Source organism: Argentina silus (genome assembly GCF_951799395.1).
Source record: "Argentina silus genome assembly, chromosome: 8".
Classification (NCBI taxonomy): domain Eukaryota; kingdom Metazoa; phylum Chordata; class Actinopteri; order Argentiniformes; family Argentinidae; genus Argentina; species Argentina silus.
Window position 1 is genome coordinate 337,215 of NC_139662.1, and position 24,444 is coordinate 361,658.

At 42.9% G+C, this 24,444-nt stretch overlaps 1 protein-coding gene across 1 annotated transcript in view; it reads left to right on the forward strand.

The window, feature by feature from the left end:
- Window positions 1-23,933, forward strand: part of LOC310808831 (cytochrome P450 3A19-like) — a gene marked incomplete at both ends in the record, with an annotated part of 73,458 nt that extends 49,525 nt beyond the window's left edge. The window contains 3 exon segments of the mRNA XM_083675932.1: window positions 1,633-1,690; window positions 1,693-1,752; window positions 23,818-23,933. Coding sequence (XP_083532058.1) covers window positions 1,633-1,690; window positions 1,693-1,752; window positions 23,818-23,933 — 234 coding nt within the window.
- Between the last annotated feature and the right edge of the window lie 511 nt (window positions 23,934-24,444).

Here is a 24,444-nt window from a genome sequence, read left to right on the forward strand (position 1 = left end):
CAGTTTGACCAGGACAAGGACAAAGAGCATTTTGGCATCAGCATTAATTAATTAATTCTAAGGTCATTAAGAACCTAGTTAATAACTTAACAACATAGTGCTATCTCAGTGCTATGATCGGCACAAAAGCCAGATTGGAACATGTCAAAGGTACAGTTGGGAAGAAGGAGATTATTTAACAGTTTGAACACCTTTTTTTCAAGAATTATTATTTTTTTGCTTAAAAAGGGAAGGTTGGAGATTGGCCTAAAATCGCAAAGGACTGAAGAGTCTAAGTTACTTTTCTTCAGGAGGGGTTTCACCATGGTAGTTTTAGGTGCAGATGAACAGACCCCCACTTTGCTGAGCATTTCTGTATGACCACTGCAAAAGAGTTCATAGTGCTTCCATGTGGTGGAAGGTGGGGTAACAAGTCATCAAACACATCTTCAGGTCTTGCCTGAGTGATCCTCCTCACCTAATATTGGTTCTCTTATCTCAGAAGTATGTTGCAAATTCCTCACATTTGTAGGTGGAGAGCAGATCACCAGGTGTCTTGTGGGCGGGATTTATAAGGCTGTCAATCGTTGAAAAGAGCACTGTTTGAGTTGTTATGATTCATTATCAATTTTGAGAAATGATCCCGTCTGTCTCTGCGTTTTTTTATTGCCTTATTAAAAGCAGAAAGATGCTCTCGAAGAATATCAAGGTGGACCTGCAGTTTTTGTCCGCTCAGACTTTCTGCAAATTCTTTTAAATTTGGCCACAGCCTTTTTCAGTTTGACTGGTGCTACAGAGTCGATAGTTGCCCTTAGTTTGGTGTTGAAGCTGGTTGCTAAATCATTATCACAGGAGGAAGCTGTTGATGGTGTACTATTCATATTCATATTCATCATGAAATTCTCATCTGCTCAGTGACATGGCTAGATAAATAATAGAGTGAAAATATATTTTTCCCCACTTCTAATAGACTGACATGCATTCATGTTTAGCCAGGTTTCAGATAAAAACATTACAGTGCAGCTTTCGCTCTGAGATAAGATCAATAAAGGTTTTGCCAGATAGGGACCTAATATTCAAAAGCACCATGGTAATGTTCTCTGGGCTGTTCGGTGCTGCCCGGCCACAGTTAATGGAATGGATACCAAGTTATTCACATTTGAACCACCTGACAGTTTTCTTGTAGTCTGTCGACTGTGATAGGAAATAATAGACTGTAGCACATTCAGTATTCCAAGCAGTCAATCCACTAAAAGCAGCCCAGTTTAGTGGCATTTTGACTTCTGATTGATCCTTGTGTACATCTATCATTTACATTGTTCAGTGGAATCTAAATGTATTTTCTTCTAACTATCAAGATAACATTATTTAGCGATTTTTTTGTTTATTCATGTATAACAAAAAAGCAAGACACTATTACACACGTACATTGAAAGTAATGGCGTTCTGTATGCAGGTGTCATGAAATTAGGCTATGCAGATTAGAATAAGTACAGTACTGTGTTCATTTCCCAAAAAAAGAACACAAAAAACTAACAGCTCTTCAGATTTGCAACGAAAAATAGTTAGTTCTGGGTTTCAGCTACGTGAACGACCAATCACTAGTGCTCATGTGAGTGTAATATCCCTGTGCAGGCTCCTATCCAGTACGAGGCTCTGATGCAGATGGACTATCTAGACAGCGTGATCAACGAGTCTCTCAGGTTGTACCCCATCGACTTGAAAGAGTCGCCAAGAAATCTGTTGAGATCAGCGGCATCACCATCCCCAAGGGTATGGTTGTCATGATACCCATCTGGACCTTGCACCGTGACCCCGATGTGTGGGAAGACCCAGAGGAGTTCAAACCAGAGAGGTAATGGGCCACATCTTAACCACAACCACAATATCAATCACAACAGCAACGATAAGAGCAGTGTTCCACAAACAACCATAAAACAAACCTAAATGCGACGACCAAACACAAACAGGTTTCTTCAACCATGTATAACCATCATATTACTGTGATTTAATTGATATGTTCTTTAACCCCTCCTCCTCTGAACTCTCCGAGTGTAGGTTCAGTAAGGAGAACAAGGAGAGCATCGACCCATACACCTACATGCTGTTCGGGTTGGGCCCACGGTTCGATTCGCTCTGGTATTGATGAAACTGGCGATGGTGGAGATTCTACAGAGGTTCAACTTCACCGTCTGCAAAGAGACAGATGTGAGACAAAATAATGATACAATGATTGTAAATATAATTTTGTACCTATGACTTTGTTGCGTTTCTATATGTAGCAGAGGTGATTTTGGAATCACACTCGCGTGATGAGGTAGCCCTGCCTGAGACATGTAAACTGAAGTGTCGCCCTCAGACCTTGAGGATGTCCTCTTGGCTTAATAGTAGCGTTTGTGTCTTCCACATGGGAGACCCGGGTTTGAACCCCCATACTACAATTCTGTACTTGCGTACTGCATGAGTATGTACTCCCCATTTAATTTCCCAGATTGCATTTTTCAGTACTAGGCGCCAATCATCCTCAGTATAGGCTACCTACTAAATGATGGAAGTGTGAGATTTAAAAAAAAAAGCTATTTGTATTTCTGCAAAACTCCCTCGAGACTTCATAGGGCCATTTTAATGTATGTCGACCCAAGAGAGGTTGTCCAGGAGTTTGAGTTTATTTGAATTTATAGTGCAATGCTACCCGAACGTAACAGTGACACTGTATTAGGTAACATTCATAGTGTAACGCTGACATCTGTTTTACTCGTTCCTTCATACTTTAACTGTGTGTCAACTCTCACCAGATACCCATTGAGATGGACCTGTTCCGCTGCCAGGAGTCCAACGACAACCAGCTCAAAGCAGACAGCCAGTGATGAGGACCTGCCCTGCTGCAGGTCTCTCAGTTATTATGTTACACATAGATCTAGGATCAGCCCCAACACTGGCTACTTTCAAAAATGGGCTTAAAAAAAAAAGGGCTTCGCTTTTGCCTTAAATTGAAACTAAATTGGCGCTAATAATTGCACTGTGACCCTAAAATACACTGTGACTTTTTTTCTGTCTTTTATGCGTTTTTATTCTAATTTTTTTTTCATGCTCTTTCCTTTTTATCTATTTTACGTAAAGCACTTTGAATTGCCTCTGTGTATGAAATGTGCTATATAAATAAACTTGCCTTGCCTTGCCTTGCCTCGCCTCGCCTCTGGGCTCTGCTGCTACTGTATGCTGCTCTCTTTGTATCTGTCTATTAGTGGAGGTCCAGGACTAGTTGTACAGAGACAGTTGTTGTCTGTCGTCTGCAGTGCAGGGATTTGCATGTGACTTGTGTATGTTTTGTACTTGTCTGGTAGTGGGTCTCTATCATCACGCTAAAAACGTGTGTATAATCACAAACTAAATCATAACATGAGAATGAACAACATGCCATCAAAACATGACAATAAATAGGTGTTAGATTAGATTCAACTTTATTGTCATTGTGCAGAGTACAAGTACAAAGATAACGAAATGCAGTTAGCGTCTAACCAGAAGTGCAAAAAAGCAGAAAAGTGCAATGTGAACAATATATACAGGTAGAGCAGTATAAGCAATATATGAGCAGTATAAGTAGTGCAGTATAAGCAGTATATGAGCAGTATAAGTAGTGCAGTATAAGCAGTATATGAGCAGTATAAGCAATATATGAGCAGTATAAGTAGTGCAGTATAAGCAGTATATGAGCAGTATAAGCAGTATATGAGCAGTATAAGTAGTGCAGTATAGATAGATAGATAGATAGATAGATAGAAACTTTATTTATCCCAGGGGGAAATTCAGGTTCCAAGTAGCATACAGACATAGGGGGTATCACACATAACATACACATACAACATACAACATTAGCAGCATTTTATACAGGCGAGGTGCAGTTGTAAATGTCTTTGCAGTTAGGTGAGGTGCAAAAAGGTAAGGCAGACAGTGCGATTATAGCATTAAATACTAAAAACTAAATACTAAATACGGGCTACATAAATATGGACCATTTTAAAGTGCATTTAGTCCAGGCTGGTGGAGGGAGGTAGGAGCTGTGTATGAGACCTAGCATAGCTAGTAAACATTGTAGATAATGAGGTGAAACAGTGACATGATACATGATAGTGATATGATACAGAGGGTGGAGGTTATGCAGAGAAGTCCATCTCTTTGCCCTTGATTGACTTATTGTAGAGTTGTATGGCTCTGGGGACAAATGATTTAGTAAGTCTGTCAGTTTTGCTTGTCAGTGCTCGTAACCTCCAGCTGATCAAGCTCTTCTGCTGGATGATGGTGTGGTACAGTGGGTGACCTTCATTGTCCATGATGGTGAGCAGTTTGCTCAGAGTTCTTTTTTCCAGTACTGAAGTGATGCTCTCCAGTTCAGCTCCCACAACAGAGCCAGCTTTCCTTACCAGCCTGTCCAGTCGCCCGGCATCCCTCTTCTTAGTGCTTCCTCCCCAGCACACCACTGCATAGAAGAGAACGCTGGCGACCACAGACTGGTAAAACATCCCTAGGAGTTTGCTGCAGACATTGAAGGACCGCAGCCTCCTCAGGAAGTACAGCCGGCTCTGTCCCTTCTTGTAAATCGCATCAGTGTTGGCTGACCAGTCCAGTTTATTGTCCAGGTGGACCCCCAGATACTTATATGTGCTGACCATCTCCACATTGACTCCCTCAATGGAGACTGGTAGCAGAGCGGGCTTAGACCTACGGAAATCCACCACCATCTCCTTGGTCTTTGTAGTGTTGAGTTGTAGGTGGTTGAGTTTGCACCATTGCACAAAGTCCTCCACCAGGCTCCTGTACTCCCTCTACTGCCCATCTCTGATACACCCCACAATTGCCGTATCGTCCGAAAACTTCTGCATGTGGCATGACTCTTTGTTGTAGCAGAAGTCAGACGTGTACAGGGTGAACAGGACAGGAGAGAGCACAGTTCCCTGTGGTGCTCCGGTGTTGCATACTACAGTGTCCGAGAGGCAGTCCTTCAGTCTGACAAACTGTGACCGCCCTGTCAGGTAGTCAGTGATCCAGGATACCAGGTGGGCGTCCACACCCATCTGCAGGAGCTTGTCTCCCAATCTGAGGGGTTGGATGGTGTTGAAAGCACTGGAAAAATCAAAGAACATGATTCTCACAGCGCTTTTCCCTTTGTCCAGGTGAGAATGCGTCCTGTGCAGTAGATATGTGATGGCATCGTCTACTCCAACCTTCTCCTGGTATGCAAACTGTAGTGGATCCAGTGCATGGCTAACCTGGGGTCTGAGTGTATGTAGAAGCAGTCTCTCCATTGTTTTCATAATGTGTGAGGTGAGTGCGACAGGCCTGAAGTCATTGAGTTCTTTTGCGTGTGGCTTTTTTGGGACAGGGATAAGACATGATGTCTTCCACAGTGTTGGGGCCCTGCCAAGACGTAGACTCAGGTCAAATAAGTACCTCAGCGGCTCTCCCAGTTCGGCAGCGCAGGTCTTGAGCAGTCTGGGACACACTTTGTCTGGACCCGCTGCCTTCCTGGGGTTAAGTCGCTTTAGTCCCGATCGCACCTGGTCTTCCGTGATTGTAGGGGGGAGGGGCTGGGAGGGAGGGGGGGGTGGGTGGTGGGGTGGCTCTTTGTCCCTGGGCGCTCCAGTAGACAGTGGCTGATGGCTGGTGATTGAGGTCGGTGACGCCTTTGATGATGGGGGGTGTTGGGAGATGGGGGGCTGTGTGAGATGGGGGAGAGGTGTAGAATGGCCCTGCACGCCGACAGAGACAGAGACAGCTCCTGGAGAGGGGGTGGGGTAGGCCACCGCAGCTGGGTGGTTGAACCTGTTGTAGAACTGGTTCAGTTCATTGGCCCGGTCTCGACCTCCCTCAACACAGCTACTGCTCTTCCTCATGCCCGTCATCATCTTCATCCCATCCCACACCTCTCGCACGTTGTTCTGCTGCAACTTCCTCTCTACCTTCCTTCTGTATAACTCCCTTGCCTCTTTCAGCTTGACTTTGAGTTCCCCTTGTGCGTGCTTCAGCTTTGCTAGGTCCCCCTCTTTGAACGCCCTCTTTTTCTTATTGAGGAGGGCCTTGACATCGCTGGTAATCCAAGGCTTGTTGTTTGGAAAGCAGCGCACAGTTTTTGTGGGAACAACAATGTCTTCACAGAAGTTCAGGTAGTCGGAGTAGCAGTGTGCGAGCCCATCAATGTCATCACCATATGATTGTTGGAAAATATTCCAGTCTGTTATGTCCAAGCAGTCCCTCATGGCCTCATCCGTCTCGGGGGACTTCTTCTTGAAGGTGCGTGTTCTGATTGGTTCTCTCCGAACACATGGAGTGTACAGTGGTTGTAGGGAGACCAGATTGTGATCTGATTTCCCCAGTGGTGGTAGTGATGTGGCGGTGTAGGCATCCTTAATGTTTGCATACAGAAGGTCAATTGTTCTGCTCTGTCGTGTGGGGCAGTTGACATACTGGTGAAAGGCGGGCAGTGTTGAGTCCAATGTGACATGATTAAAGTCCCCTGATATGGCGATGTAAGCATCGGGGTACTGAGCTTGGAGTTTCGCGATGGTAGAGTGGATGACGTCACACGCGGTTTCAGCCATAGCTCGGGGTTGTATGTACACAGCGATGACGATGGCGTTCGTAAATTCTCGGGGCAGATAATAGGGACGTAAACTCACCGCTAGTACTTCAACATCAGGGCAGCAGATAATGTCCTTCACCGTAATATGTCCAGGGTTACACCATCTGTTATTGATGTAGAGTACGAGCCCGCCACCTTTGTTTTTGCCACTTAAACTCGGGTCTCTGTCCGCTCTCACATGCGAGAAACCAGGGAGTTCAATGTTAGCATCTGGTGTGTTGTTGTTCAGCCATGTCTCCGTGAGAATCATCACGCTGCATTCCCTGTACAGTTTAACGTTCCTCACCAAAGCTGCCAGCTCGTCCGTTTTATTGGAAAGTGAATTAACGTTACCCATCACACACGAAGGGATCGACGGTTTATACTTCCACCGCTTCGCTAGGGCCCTCTCCTTAACTTTAGCCCCAGCTCTGCAGCCTCGATAAGGCCGTCGAATCTCCTTCGGAATGCTGTTAACGTAAGTACTGTCGGTAGTTCCCTTTGATCTGAGCTCGAGTAGCAGATTCCTCGAGTAAGTCCGCGTTGTGCTGCTGCTTTCTTGCGGAAAAGTATCCGTATCCATAGGATACAACATGTCCACGCGTTGCATGTAAATAAAATATAAAAATTGCAAACGGAAAAGTAGTTAAAAGACTTAACAAAGACAAAACAACGAGAGCTACTGGATGGACAGCCTGCTCACGCCGGCGCCTGCGTATAGTATAAGCAATATATGTATTAACAGTAACATTATAAGCAGAATAAATATAGAATGCAGTATGAACAGTATAAGCAGTATATGAGCTGTATAAGTAGTGCAGTTACCAATGTATTGGGTCTATCTATGTTTAATCAGGTTTTATCAATTGTATTATTTTAAATGTGAAATAAATATCATCAGTGCAGAGGCTATAACACACTACAAAAGTCACATTAAATCACGGAAAGTAGGCTAGGCTAATTAACGGAACTATATGATTATACAGCCCAAGCCCAGTCCAGGGTTCTGAAAGCGACAAGTAACAAGTGTGCCCATCAACTGTCTAGATATTAGGCCTATACGTAACATTTAGTCCTCCACTTTATATCACAGCCAGTATAACGTTTAAAATGACTACAAAACAAAAGCAATATAGTCTACAGTGAACGGCGCATTGTCCATTTGTCATACATGTCCAAACAGACCCGCTCACTTGAATAGGAAAGTAGCGCGGCGGTTCGTTGCTTCAGCAAACCTCTCGATGACTTTACTGTTGAAATCCATCTGTCCCTGGATCAATGCATTTTCAATGGAAATCATGTCAAGGCCGTTCAGTCGCTGGTGTCTGTTCTGTTCTGACAGATGTATAATGTCTTTGAATCCAGCCGATGCCCAAATAGTCTCCACCAAAAATCATACATGGGAAACAGAACAGCGCATGTTTCGAGGTGGTAGCGGTTAGCCATCTCTTTTTGTCAAACCATTCCTGTTGGCCCTAAACGTTTATCTCCAACTTCTCTTCCAAAGGCAATGTACTGAACCGCATGGTCAACAAATAATCTACACGATTCATTGTGAAAACTTTAGCTAGCTAGCATTAGCGATAGACGTACAGTAGATGAACTGAATTGCTTTGTGATTATTTCCTGTCATGTCAGACCACGTTAACGACATTAGCGTTTAATAGTTTTTCGCCACCTGTTGCTAGGCAGAATTCATACCCAATATAATTTGCGTGAGGTTTTCCCTGCTTACGCCAAACACGCTCACGTTGTTCCCCTCGCGACGATGGGGCAAGAGTGCTCCGCTGCCCCACAGCAGAAAGACGGGACAGAGAGCGCAGTCCGCACACACTAGTAATTACTAGTAATTAGTAATTACTCCAAAAACAGCACTATACGAATTATGAGTCAAGTTTATTATATTTATACACACCAATTTCACCATTTAATCTATTTTGTATTAAATATAAAATACTTATTATTATTACTAATAAAAAATAGGACTAATAATTGTTTCGTATTTGTAATGTACTTTATGAGACTTTATGTTTGTAATGTACTTTATAAAGAAAAAAACCCTGTATATCCCCAAATTTGATTCTATGCAATATGTTTTTTCAAATGTTGTATTTGTCTTGTAGGCTACTTTTGTGTAAGCCGTATATTGTGGGTAAAATGCACTATAAATTCAAATGAACTTAAACTTAAATGTGTATTGCAGTGGAATCCTAACTCGAGATCCGCGTGTAAATCGAATCAATTTCCCATTGACATGAATGCAAGATTTACGCGCGCGGATTTGGAGTTAGGATTCCACCCAAAATGCGTTGCTATTGGTATCATTATGACGTTGATATGTACACAGAATTGAGAATGTTCTGCAATAATACACAAAGTTCTTGAACTTTTAGTTTAGTGGCATAACGAACTAAGACGCAACCTGAACCTGTGCAATCAGTATTACCAGAGTGAGATATAAAGAGATTATAACCGGAAGATTCGGCGCTTAACACAGCCTACTGACTGAGGTAGGCTAATGTAGGCCAGAGATGTAGTATAGTTGACATATAGTATAGTTTTATAACACTTGTATTTGTAAATACTTGAGACGGCATAGGCCACTACCTTTACAGCATTTGGACAAGGGACGCGTAAAAATGTCACTGAGAGATATCTGTCACTAGGAGATGATATTCCCATTAAGTCGAATTCAGCGTTGGATATTTCTATATGCCTAAAAACTCACATCTTTAGAAAGGCCTTCCTTTAGGTCCTGTCCTCTTGTTGTTGTTAGTGTTTTGTTTGTGTTTTTGTTTGTGTGTCTATTGCACTCAACTGCACAGGCTTTGAAATTGTCGGCTACAAATGAAAAACACATTCCAAATAAAATATATTTTTTATTATTATTATGAGAGACCTAAATGCATGAATTGAATTAGGGCTTTTTTAATTTTGCCGAGGTCTTCTGCTTATTAGCCTATAGGCTCCTACCTGTACCAGGCCGATTCCAGTTAATAAAATGTGCCCATTATATGGCCACTGATATTTGACCTGTTGGCCACAATTGTAGGCTATATTTCAAGGCGTGTCAACAAACATAGCCAGCCAACCCACACTGGAAGCTTTTGCTGACTCTAACATAGGCCTCTGACAGGACCAAGTCACTTCGAACCATTGCATCGAACGCTGATAAGAGTTGTTAGGCAGTGAATTACCATGATAGTCATTCCAAACCCATTATGACGCCAGCCGAACGCACATTATAGATAATAACATTTCTTTGCTGCCAATCGGTGTACTGGTATTTGTTGACTGATTCAGAAGGGCAAACTCAAAGATTGTTATCCCATTCTCATTTGGGGAATCTTTCTGACATTCCTGTTGCATTATAGTATGGGTGTGTGGAGATTATTTCAATCATTTTTGTTTGTGTTCTATCTACTGTAGGTGCATAAAAACAATGGAGGTGAAAATATATATGAGTATTGAGGATATCAGGAAGGAGCATGAGAGGATTAAGACAGAGAAGGCAGAGTTTGAGAAAAAGATAGAGGAATATGAGAAACAAAAGAGAAGGGACCAAAAAGTTAGGCAGAGGGAGGAGGAGATCCTGGTCAGAAAGGCAGAAAGACTGCAGGAGGACAGGAATGAGTTCAATAGGGAGAGGGAGGAGATGAACAGTGGGATCAAGATCCTCATGATGGAGAATGAGAAAGAGAAGGAGTCCTCAAAGGAGATACTTAGAAAGGCTGAGAAGGCAGAGGCAGAGTTAAATATGATGAGGAAGGAGAGCGTGAAAATCCAAAGAGACGGGCAGAATGTGGAGCAAGAAATGCTCAGGATGTGGAAGGAGAAGGAGACATTTCTCAAGGCCAAGAAACAGATGGAGAAAGAGATGGAGAAAAATATGGTGGCAGTCAAGAGGAGAGAGGCCCTGGTGATGGAGGCCGAAGAAAGACTTAAACTGAGCAAGGAAAAAGAGAAGGAAGAGCAGGAGAAGGAGACCTCAAAGGAGATGCTTAGAAAGCCAGAGAAGGTCGGAGCAGAGTTGCAAATGATAAAGAAGGAGTGGATGAAAATCAAAAGAGACGGGCAGAAGGTGGAGCAAGAAATGCTCGGGATGTGGAAGGAGAAGGAGACATTTCTCAAGGCCAAGAAACAGATGGAAAAAGAAATGGAGGCAGTCAAGAGGAGAGAGGCCCTGGTGATGGAGGCCGAAGAAAGACTTAAACTGAGCCAGGAAAAGGAGAAGCTAGAGCAGGAAAAGGAGACCTCAATGGAGATGCTTAGAAAGACAGAGAAGGTCAGAGCAGAGTTGAAAATGATAAAGAAGGAGTGGATGAAAATCAAAAGAGACGGGCAGGATGTGGAGCGAGAAATGCTCAAGATGTGGAAGGAGAAGGAGACATTTAAAAAGGATAAGAAACAGATGGAGAAAGAGATAGAGGCCATCAAGAGGAGAGAGGCCCTGGTGATGGTGGCTGAAGAAAGAGCGAAACAGAGTCTGGAAAAAGAGAAGCTAGAACAGGAGAGGGAGACATTGAAGAAGGTGAGCATGGTGACGATTAGAGAGATGGTAGAGAACCTATAGACTAAGTAGATGAAGGTGATTGTTGCTAGTTTTACTATAGCATTTAGTCCATGACCTTCAACTCTCAGTTGAATTTGTCCAATTCTTGTCTCACCTTGCACTCCCCTCTGATGTTACTTTTTTAATTTCAGATCAACGATGGCTCCAGATATGCCCCAACCCTCATGTTCTCGTTGAGAGCGACTCCTCTGATGGCTCAGCTGGTACACAATCAGGCAAACCAGGGGACGAGCCTTTCTGTCAAAAGCCTTGTTGATGTGGCCCTGGCTGAGAGCGTGTGGGGGTGCAGAGATAAGACAGGGCACTGCACATGCCGACACTGTTAGCCTGGAAACCTCAACGCAATTGGCTGCTATTTAGGGATACATAGCAAATCAATTTATATAGTTGTCTTAAGTTCAATAAATTAAGTTGAACATTAAATTAAATTGACTTCCTTTCTCTACCACTGTGACTGCTTGTGGCATTTATTATTATAGAAAGTCTTACTTGTGATGACCGTGTTGTATGTAGCTGAAGATGAATGTAGCTATTTTTTTAAGTCGCTCTGGATAAGAGCTTCTGCTAAATTACTCAAACGTAGGCCTAAAGTACATCCGTAAAATAATGTATCCATTTCCTGTTAACCATCTCTAAACCCTAGATGGCAGTATTTACTCTTACACCAGAAACGTGACCAGTTTCACGTGTGGATGCAGAAGAAATAGCCTCCCAATCTGTTTCTGCAAGGAACTTCTAATTTATGGATTCTGTACATTGTTTTATGTTGAGAGTCTTGTCAAGTCTGAATATCTTAGAGTTGGGGTTTGTCCTCTACCTCCAAATATAAACGAGGACAATCCCTTTGTTTTTCATACAGGTACCACTATTGTATGTATTTCTATAATCTATGTTTCTATTACTTTACCATACTATGAAACTAATTGAATATGTTTTTAAGCGTCCAAAAAGCATTGATACCATTTCCAAGCACTCCAAGAATCATTTTGCGTTGCTGCTGCAGCAGCCGCTCAATGTCAACACTTTAGACACGCACTGGTGTAGCATGTAACATTAAAATCCATCAACTTCATATCACACCATTGATGATTGGTGAACTTGTTGGATCAGTTAAGGCCTGTGCCAGAAATCAGTAGACACACCAATCACACAATGGGACTATAACAGGCACATACAGTGCATTCTGAAAGTATTCAGACCCCTTCACTTTTTCCGTATTATGTTATGTTACAGCCTTATTCAAAAATAGATGAAATTATTTTTTTCCCTCATTAATCTACACACAATACGCAATAAGGTGCTTCAACAAAAAACGTAAAGGGTCTGAATACGTATGTAAAGGTGATATTTCCGTTTTTTATTTTGAATAAATTAGCAACAATTTCTAAAAACCTGTTTTTGCTTTGTCATTATGGGGTATTGTGTGTAGATTGATGAGGAAAAAGGCTGTAACATCACAAAATGTGGAAAAAGTGAAGGGGTATGAATACTTTCCGAGAGCACTGTATTTACATCTTGATTCACATAATCACACCTCGTACACACTTGCAAGTGATAGCAACGCCTATCACCTGTCCCAATAAAGGGATGCTACAAGCGCGCCATTTCATCCTTTCCACTCTTCACTCTCTGACTGTCTGAAGTGTACTGTAGTTGTGTTGTTGTAGCTGGGTACACCTCAGCCTATGATTCTCATGGGGCGTTAGTTTGAAAAGTGTACTGTAGTTGTGTTGTTGTAGCTGGCTACACCTCAGCCTATGATTCTCACGGGGCGTTAGGTTGAAAAGTGTACTGTAGTTGTGTTGTTGTAGCTGGCTACACCTCAGCCCATGATTCTCATGGGGCATTAGGTTGAAAAGTGTACTGTAGTTGTCTTGTTGTAGCTGGCTACACCTCAGCCTATGATTCTCACGGGGCGTTAGATTGTCTCTGATAGAATCTTACGGTTCAGCTCAACGACGATTTTCACCTTCTGAGCACCTGTTAACTCTCTGAGCTAGCAGGCTAACCTGTGAGCTCTCAATTCTTTGTTATTGTTGAACCCTAGCTCGACGATAATTCCTCAGGTTATTATTAGAACTTGCAAGGTCACATGTGTAGGCTACAGCTAGCACTTGGGACGGACGGCTAACTAAGTTACTTGTTGTTTCCGGACAGCTGAGAACCTTGGCTAGCTTTGACAAGGTAATATTGAGAAATATTAGCACCCTGTTTGCAGGAGGGTTGGTCAGCTTGTGTTTGTAGCCCTAGGACTACTGAGCACTTTCTAGTAATTAATAATTTACTAGCTAGTTACCTCGTATAATGATCTGGAACATACCAGTTCTCTCTGGTGTGGGACCACCATATCTAACTATGCGGGTACCAGTTCCCTGTGGTAGCACGTGGGTGTAGCAATGCTGAGGTGTGCTGATATTGTACCTGTTTGTTGCATAGTGCGCTGTATCTAAACTAACCCCACAACTAAGTCAACTAATAAACATGGGCTACGCATATCTTAAACATGCCTGTGTGTGTGTGTGTGTGTGTGTGTGTGTGTGTGTGTGTGTGTGTGTGCGTGCGTGTGTGCGTGTGTGCTTGCGTACATGTGTTTTTTCGGGGATGCAGAGAAAGTCTTCCAGCTGTTCCAATGAGTACATCCATCCATCCATCCATCCATACATAGACCTATGCATTTAATTCTGGTTTGTTTATAACTAAGAGGAAGACACATTTATCATCTGTTAGAAATTATTTTTATAAAAACAGTTTATTATTGCTATAATAAAAATACATTACTGCAGTGTGCTAAATTTACTAATGTGATGGCCTGTTGACAAATGAGCGATGGATCAAGCATTAGTCCCATAGTACGTTGAATTAATACATGGAGAGGTTAAGCCAGGTCATCAAGAAAGATGTTGCAACACACGCTTACACAAAGAGCTATAGTGGAATAGTACCAGGCTAGGGAGGATAGGCTAGGGAGGACATACCAGAGTAGGTGTCTTATCTCTTACAGAGTGCTGACTCCGCAGCTGGGATGAATGGTGTGATCAGCCCGTGAACAACAAGGGATGCCAAGTCTAAACCATGGTTCCTCCCCAACCAAATAGCCAATCACAATCATTTTGTATACTGTAAATACTTTGTTTGACTGTTTGAATGCATCCATTTTTGGAGGGTTGGTTACAGATTAACAGCTTGCTGACTGTGATTTTCATCGCCAAAAGTGGTCCTTGTACAAGCCTAGAATTCTGACATGTAAATAAATAGCTAAAAGTAAGAAGTAGTTTGTCTTCTCTTCAAATAAAGAACACGTTTTCTCACACATCAAAAACCACTAGTTATCATCAAAAAGGATGGTCACAGTTTGCTAAAAAAGAGTACCTAAAAAGCCTGCAGAGGTCTCGTAAAAGGTATTGTGGACAGATAAGATGAATATTATCATGGACTAGAGTGACAAAAGTTTGGAGAAAAAAGGATCTGCCCAAGATTTACAGCATACCACCTCATCTGTGAAACATGGTGCAGGGGGTGTTAGGTGTGGGCATGTATAGTTGCCATTAGAACTTGCTAACTTGTCTTAATTGATGATTGTACCTGCTGACGGCAGCAGCAGAATGTATTCTGAAGTGCACAGAAACATCTTGTCTGCTTGAGTGCAAGCAAATGCCTCCAAATGCATTGGATGGAGCCACACCATACAATAAAACAATGACCCAAAACACTGCCATAGCAACTAGTGGAATGATCTTGATTGGCCAAGTCAATCTTCAGATTAAAATTCAATTGAACATGCATTACATTTCCCTAATGATAAGAATTTAGGCAAAAAGACCTCAAAACAAACAACAACTAAAGATGGCTGCAGTACAGGCCTAGCAGAGCATCACCAAAGAAGATGCCCAGCGTCTGGTGAGGTTAGTGGGTTGCAGACTTCAGGCAGTTATTGTCCACTAAATACTAGTGGATTGTCCACTAAATAATAAACATGACTGCTTCATTTGGACATTTGATAAGTCTGTCCCATTACTTTTGGGTACACTGAAATAGGGGGATTATGCATAAAAAGTGATCCAAACGTTTGATAAATCCGAACGTTTGATAAAGTTCTTCATAACGAACATCAGGGAGATGTGACCAGAGAGGTGGTGAGTGGATCCTGGCTATAAGGGCACACTCTTGCCAACACACATTCTGGTGTGACATGTGGGATGTCTTATTGATCTATGTTGCTTTGGCTGTCTCCATGTGTGGATCATTGTAATCAGGGGTGGGGCTGGCCTTTTAAACACCTGTGCTTTGTTTCATTCAGGGAAAACAAAGAGATTTTTAACATTTCTTTTAAAGAGACAACACACATTTTCTGCCATGCCTCTGTCAATTGATTTGGCTTTAATCAATGGTTTCTTCTTGATGTTGTGTACATGTTTTCATGCCAATGTCACCTTTCAGAGGAAATCAAGGAACCTATCCAGATCTGATGTCGTATTAGATGAGTCAAACCCTGTCAGAACATAGTTTGCTTTTGCTAGATTCTTTTCTTTTCTTTTGTCTAGTATTGGTATACATGGTCGAAATTATGCACTCATATTTAGTATTTGGTCGACAATACTTTGTATGCAATAACCGTCTGGGACCCATTGACCCCACCAGGTGCTGGGTATCTTCTCTGGTGATATTCTGCCAGGCCAGCCATCTTCAGTTTTTGAGGTGTTTTTGCCCAAAATCTTACCATCAGAAAATGAAATGCATGTTCAATAGGATTTAAATCCAAACATTGACATGGCCAGTCAAGAACTTTCCACTTTTTCGCCCTGAAAATCTCCCTAGCTCCAATGGCAGTATGTTTTGGGTCATTGTCTTACTGTATGATGAAGCGCCATCCAATGAATTTGGAAGCATTGCTTTTACTCGACCAGACAAGATATTTCTGTACACTTCAGAATATATTCTGCTGCTGCTGTCAGCAGTAACATCATCAATTATGATAAGTTAGCAAGTTCTAGTGGCAGCTATACATGCCCAAACCATAGCATCCCCTCCACCATGTTTCACAGATGAGATGGTATGCTGTAAACCTTGGGCAGATCCTTTTTTCTCCAAACTTTCCTCTTGCAATCACTCTGATAATATTCATCTTATCTGTCCACAAGACTTTTTTCCACAACTCTGCAGGCTTTTTAGGTACCTCTTAGCAAACTGTAACCTGACTATCCTTTTTAAGAATAACTAGTGGTTTGCATCTTGCAGTGAAGCCTCAGCCATTTGCGATTGCTGAGCTCATCAGTGCTTGATTTTGGCAAGTCTAAGGTTTTGACTATGTTTCAGATTTTTCAGCTTTCACCATTTGTCAATTCCTTTGCTATTGTAATGTATCTCACACCTTGTCCTTTGTTGGGAATGATATTTAAGGAGAGGGACAGCGAGATATTCTTTGAGTTTTGGGTTAGGCCCATCACGGGCATCATTCTCCCGCGTTGTCCTTGACGCACGTTAACGTATGGTTAAAACTTACAGACGTATGTTGTTTTAAATTGTGTTAAATTGGTTATTTTGTTGATACTCTATTCTCATTCTTCCTATGGGCATTAATGTGATGTTGTGCGCTCGATAAAGGTTCTGTTAATCAGGGCTGGCTCTAGCCATTTTGGTGCCCAAGCATTTTTCCTTCTTTTGCATTATCAAATGTCTAAATTAAGCACTCATGTTTAGTATTTGGTCCCCAATCCTTTGTATGCAAAGGTGCAAAAGTCTGTGACCCATTGACCCAACCAGACGCTGGGTATCTTCTCTGGTAATGCTCTGCCAGACCTATGTTGCAGTGACTGTTGTTGTTTTTTTAGGATGTTTTGCCCTAAGTCTCTTCTTGAGCAAATGAAATGCATGTTCTATAGTATTTAAATCTGGAGACTGACTTGGCCAGTCAACAACTTTCCACTTTTTGGCCCTGAAAAATTCCCGAGTTCCTATGGCAGTATGTTTTGGGTCATTGTCCTGCTGTATGATGAAATGCCGTCCAATGAGTTTGGAGCCATTTACTTGTACTTGGACTGACAAGATGTAAATAAATGATTCTCAATTATGGTGAGCATTCTTTGGTTATCCACTGGAAGTCTTCCTTGGCCTACTAGGTAATTTGCAATTTCTGAGCTCACCAGTGCTTTCTTTCCTTTTAATGAAGTTAAATGAAGTTCCAAACTGTTGATTTTGGTAGGTTTAAGGTTTTGGCTATGTTTATTTTTTTTCTGATATTTCAGCATCATAATGGCTTCCCTGACTTTTAATAACATCTCTTTGGTCCTCATGTTGACAAGACACCAATAGCAGACTGCACAAATTATGTGACGGAACACACCTGACGAACACACTTGTCAAGCCAATTGTCCTATCACTTTTGTGTAGCCTGAAATAGGGGGATTATGCATAAAAGTGTTGTAATTTCTGAATGATAAACCAATATGTACATCAAATAAAAAATAAAAATCTCTACGTTTTTATTTCAAATCCAAACAGAAGAAAAAATGCTTCACTGTCCCATTACTTACGCACGGTACTGTATAACCTTCTGTGGAAAGGGTTCTACATGGAACCCAAAAGGTTTCTTCAAAGGGACAGTGGAAGAAGAACCCTTTTTGGTTCTAGGTAGCACTTTTTCAAAGAGTGCAGGATCTGTGATGGGTCTGTCTGTCTCTATCTACGGTATATTTGCTTGAATGCCACAGCCTATTTAAGTATTGTTGCTGACCATGTGCATCCCTTCATGGCCACAATTTACCCACCTTCTAATGGCTACTTCCAGCATGATAATGCACCATGTCACAAAGCAAAAGTCGTCTTAAACTGGTTTCATGAACATGACAATGAGTTCAGTGTTCTTCAGTGGCCTTCCTTGTCACCGGATCTGAATCCAATAGAACACCTTTGGGATGTGGCAAAACGGGAGATTCACATCTTGAAAGTGCACCTGAAAAATGTGCAGGAATTGCGTGATGCAATCATGTCATCATGGACCAGAATCTCAAAGGAATCAATGTCACGAAGAATTGAGGCTGTTTTGAGAGCAAAGGGAGGCTCTACCCAGTATTAGTATAGTGTTCCTAATAAAGTGTTGGGTGAGTGTATATCTAACTATCTTTGTTTTTGCTGGTCTGTAGGATCTATGATGGCCGTCAGCCCGTCCTGTGTATCATGGACACAGCCATGATCAAAACCATCCTCATCAAGGAATGCTACTCCCTTTTCACTAACAGGAGGGTAATACGCTAAATTGAAGTTGTTGTATGGGGAAAAAAACATAAGGGCTTATTAAATAGATAATATCATTGTTATTATAGCATTATTAATATTCGGTTAATTTTGCAGTATATAATCATTGTTATTTTTCTAGAATTTCTATCTCAACGGGCCTCTGTATGACGCCGTGTTTATCGCTGAGGATGATACATGGAGACGGATCCGCAGTGTCCTGTCTCCCTCCTTCACCAGTGGGCGGATCAAAGAGGTACAGTCCCATCTCTCCTCTCCTTCTTTTATTCATTCCAACAACACAAATAAATGAATGACTAACAACTCTGACGTGTGTGTGTGTGTGTTTATGTGATTTGTACTATGTGTATAGTGTGTATTCATTGTTGTTTGTTGTTGTGTGAAGCAGCAACTTTAATTGTCCAAGACAAATTTCCATCCGGGACAATAAAGTATATTTAATCTTATCTTAGATAAGTTCAGTGGTCAGATGACAGAGTATAGAATAATAGTTCATCTTTGGAGTCACTTATTCCTTGACTATATACATAATGTATCCTGTATGAATGTATATTCTCAGGCTATATAAACATTAAAATAATTCCTGTTTCAAACATGATATTAACCCATGTTTTGCACATATTAATCCATGTATCAATCATCATATTTTTCCATGTATCCTTCCCAACTCAGATGTTCGGGATCATGAAGCAGCACTCTGGTAATTTGGTCAGCAATCTGAAGAAGACGGCCGATAACGAAGAGCCCATTGAACTAAAAGAGTGAGTATTTCTCTCCGAGAAGATAAGGTGAATTTGTAATTTCAGTGAACTCCCCCTTTAATTTTGTGGTTGTGGTTCTGGTGGTCAAAGATTGTGTGGTTGTGTTCCAGGTTCTTTGGACCATACAGTATGGATAAGGTCGTCAGCACTTCATTCAGTGTCGACATCGACTCCCTCCACAACCCCTCTGACCCCTTTGTGACCAACATCAAGAAAATGCTCAAGTTTGACATCTTCAGCCCACTGTTCCTCACAGTCGGTACAACTGCCCCCATATAGCTTTCAGTCTAAATCATTTTGTGCTCAATAAATGAAGCTATCGAATTCATTGATTAGACTGACATACACTGTGGAAACACTCTATGAGACCACCAGTAGCTCTCTGTCCTTCCTGGCCTACAATCTGGCAACCAGCCCTCACATCATGACCAAGCTGCAGGAGGAGATAGACACTGTGTTTCCCAACAAGGTAACCCCTCTGCAGACTCCTATATAGTACTATTCATGTGGAACAGGAAATATGATAGTGACAGTATTTTAGAGGGTACTGATGAGTGTGTAACCCCTGTGCACTGCAGACTCCTACAGTATCTATTACTATTGCTTTGGAACAGATGGTTAGATAGGTGACAGTATTTTGCAGTATGCTAATGTGTCTGTAGCATCCCTGTGCAGACTTCTGCCCAGTGCTATTCATTTGAAACAGGAAGTAGATAGGTGTTAACTTAGGTGCTTAGGTGCTTCACTACTGCACTAATAAGTTGTGGTCATCACTCATCAAGCAAAGCCCTTGGTCAATCTCTTTATAGAATCAGAATCAGAATCAGAATCAGATTCAGAATTATTTTATTTGACCAAGTATATTTGCACATACAGGAAATTAACTTGGTGAGGTTGGTGCATGGGAACAATAGCAAAAACAATTGCAAATATTGACAAAAGATTTACAAAATAGCAAAATATTAACAAAATAGCAATAACTAATTTACAAAATAGAACAATAAAACATTACATTTTGTAGGCTGTGCGAAGTTAAATGGCAATGAGGCTAAATGAGGAGGGGCGGTTGGGGCTGGGCTTCTCCTGAAGTCTACTACCATCTCTACAGTTTTTGGGGCGTTCAGCTCCAAGTTGTTCTGGCTTCACCAGAAAGCCAGGCTGTCATCTTCCTCTCTGTAGGCGGACTCATCCTCATTGGAGATTAATCGAATACATTTGGGATTGAGTGAGTGGTGAAGCCTGTTCTCCAGTCTGAGTAAATTAGTTTAATCTTGTTTCTAGTCAGAGTGCTCTTAGTACTAGTTTGTTTTGCTGTGGCTATCCTTCCTTAAGCCTGTTCTTGAGTCTGAGTAAGTTAGTTTAATCTTGTTTCTAGTCAAAATGCTGTTAGGAGTTGTTTGTTTTGCTGTGGCTATCCTGCCTTACGCTCTGATAGTAGTTTCTGTTGGAAGCTATCTGTTTGAAGTCAATTGCTGTGACGTGCTGTCAATCTCCAGTGGGAGGGCCTAAACACTATTCTGCCAGGTAGTTAACTCCTCCTCACCCTGGACCAGGACTAATACATTTGGGATTGAGTGAGTGATAAAACCTGTCTGGTCGTTAACTGATCGTAAATAAAGGGGAGGGGTTGCTACCCTGCTAGTCATCAGCAATCACAGAATCTACATTTATATTGTGATGATTGCAGAGCGACAGCCTCTGCGACAGCCTCCTGACACAAAGACGAAGGAGTCTATCTGTGGAGTCCACTGGGGAAGGCCTGAGAGGAAGGCCATACAAATAAGTATTTTTTATTCTATTTTGATAATTCTTTCATTACCTTGAGTGTATTGAGCCTACCTATATCCTACATTTCCCACTAACCCTCTCCCTCTATACCGGCAAAAAATCACAATGTGCTTTCTCCCCATTCCTGTTATTTCATCCATCAGGAGGACACATCGAAGCTACACCTCCACCTGCAACCCTTCCAATCTAATCTACCCACCATGCTCAACTGACCACGACCTCACTGTCATGGGAGGACTTTGGAACTGCCAATCAGCGGTCCAGAAAGCAGAAGCTATCAGAAGCCTGCTTCATGTCTCTCCACTTCCTTGCTCTCACAGAGACATGGATTACACCGGATAACACAGCTACTCCGGCAGCCCTCTCTGATGCCTACTCCTTTTCTCATTCCCCTAGATTCTCTGGTTGAGGAGGAGGAACAGGACTCCTCATCTCACCTAAAGTGGTCACTGTAACGAGTCCCTTGTACAGAGAGGCGGACGCAGTGTGGTGATGAGAGAATGGTCCCGTTTATTTAAGATAATAATTGTAATTCCCACGTTGACTTTCCAGTCCTGGCTTTCCAGCCTTCCCTCCCGAAAGCAGAGGCACACACATCTTAAACCTTTTCGTCAACGAGGCTTCATTCGCAACAGGTGCACAACGAAGCCTCGCTTCCGTAACCCTGGCCACGGTCCTGTAGCTCCCTTTACAGGCCAAACGCTGCATGTCCCCCCACAGTCACATAATGTCCTTCCCCTGTCATATATCCACCTTTGATTTCCATGCTGTTTCTATCACCTCCCCAAACTCAAACTTCACATTGTTGTTATCTATCGTCCACCAGGTCAGCTTGGCCACTTCTTAGATGAGATGGATGTCCTTCTCAGCTTCTTCCCTGAGGACTGCACACCGCTCACAATACTGGGTGACTTCAACATCCAATCGGAGAAGCTTCACTCGTCTGGAGCACTTGACCTTCTCTCCTCCTTCGGCCTTACCCTGTCCCACTCTCCTCCCACTCATAAGGCGGGCAATCAGCTCGACCTTTCTTCACAAGATCCTCCCATACCTCAAACCTCACTGTTACCCCTCTTCCGGTTTCTGATCATCATTTCATATCCTTCTCCCTCCCTCTCAAATGCTCAACCCCCCCAAGCAGTCTCTACCCACACTGTATCCTCTCGTTGCAACCTGCGCACCCTCTCACTCACCGCTCTCTCTTCCTCTGTCTTATCCACCCTACCCTCTGTTGAATCCTTCTGTCTTCTATCCACTGATGCAGCTTCCTCCACCCTCCTGTCCTCTCTTTCCTCATCCTTCGACTCTCTCTGCCCACAGATCTCAAGGCCAGCACTATCCACTCCACGCGCTCCCTGGCTGTCTGAAACCCTGCAAGTTTGTAGAATTGGGCTCTGAGCAGCTGAGAGGAAATGGAGAAAATCTGGCCTTCCTGATGATCTAGACCCTTATCTCTCTCTCCTCCCCAACTACACCTCATCTGCATCAGCTGCTAAAGCTTTATACTACCATTCCAACATTCAATCCTCTGTCTCTGACCCAAGGAAACTGTTCTCCACGTTTTCCTCACTCCTCAACCCTCCTCCTCCCCCCTCCTCTCTGTCTGCCGATGACTTTGTCACCTACTTTGAAAAGAAGGTTGATGACATTAACCCCCCTCCCTCTACCTCTCACCAACAATGCTACCTTTCCTCCCTAACCCACTGTGCAACACCCAGTTGGTTTATCAGATTTCTCCCCCCTCTCCCCTGATGATGTTGTACAACTGGTCACATCCAAGCGGGCAACCACCTGCCCCCTCGATCCTATCCCCTCCCCTTTTCTCCAATCCATCTCCAAAGACCTCCTTCCGTTCCTTACCACCTTAATCAATTCCTCTCTATCCACAGGATCTGTCCCAGCTGCCTTCAAGACAGCCAGAGTCAAGCCTCTTCTCAAGAAACCAACTCTTGACCCGTCTGCTATCCATAACTTCAGACCGGTATCTCTTCTCCTTCTTATCTAAAACCCTTGAACGTGCTGTCTCTAAGCAACTGTCTAACTACCTCCTTCAGAACAACTTCCTTGACCCTCATCAATCCGGCTTTAAAGCTGGGCACTCTACTGAAACTGCTCTCCTCGCTGTCATGGAGGCCCTCCACTCTGCTCGAACTTCCTCCCTCTCCTCTGTTCTCATTCTTCTGGACCAGTCCGCTGCATTCAACACAGTAAACCACCCTATCCTTCTCTCCACCCAGAGATGCCCTCAGAATTGGGCATCTCTGGCTCTGCACTGTCCTGGTTTGCATCCTACCTGGCCGGTTGGTCCTACCAGGTGACATGGAGAGGATCGCTGGCCTTTCCACGAGCCCTCACCACTGGGGTCCCCCAGGGCTCTGTCCTGGGGCCTTTACTGTTCTCTCTCTATATCAAATCTCTCGGCTCTGTAATTTCTTCACATGGTTTCTCCTACCACACCTACGCAGATGATAGTCAACATTTTCTCTCTTTCCCCCCTTCTGAGTCACAGGTGGCAACACGTGTCTCGGCATGTCTTGCAGACATTTCTGCTTGGATGTCAGCCCACCACCTCAAGCTCAACCTTGACAAGACTGAGCTGCTCTTCCTCCCAGGGAAAGCCTGCCCTCTCCAAGACTTCTCCATCACAGTAGAGAACTCTTCTGTGACCTCCTCCCATACAGCCAAGAACCATGGGGTGATCCTTGACAACCACTTATACTGTGTGGCGAAAATCACAGCGACAGCACGCTCCTGTAGATTCTTCCAAAACTTTAACGTGTTCCAAGGAGTCTGTCTTTTCAAAACGGGTTTCCACCCCATTGTAGCTACTTTCTGAGATCACTCGGCAGGCCTCAACTGTGGCATCTGGGACTACTCTGCCTCCTTCGTCAACAAGTTTGGTGAGCCCTCACTGAGTCAGATGTCAATGCTAAAGAAATTCAGGGGTTCATCCACAACATGGTAACTACCCAAGCCATGTTGTGTTAGAAAGGGACATGTTAAAATTCCCTTTGGAATGCTGTTCTGTACACCCTAGGCCAGTTTCCCCAACACAGATTAAGCCATTTTCAATCGGAAAAAGTATCCATTGAGGATTCACTTTAGGTTACCATGGATTATGGTTACTGCTGTTTGTCATGGGTTATGGGTAATGGAGGTACTTTGTCGAGAAGACATGTCATGTAAGGGTTACTGATAATACTACATGGTTTTCTCTAGATCAGAAGACACATGTCATAAAAGGAGACAAATAATTTCATTCACTGGTTGGGGGGATATAGGTGTGTGATACCGTACCTGACCACCAAGAGGTACCAGTTTTACAGCAGGGCCGTGGCGATGATCACCAACCAGTGGTAGTACAGGTTATCAGCAGGAGCCAGGACCTTAACATCTGTCCTCTTCCTGTCAATGTAGAAAATATACCCACACATGCTCATACCCGCATGTCCGCCCGCACGCACGCACGCACGCAC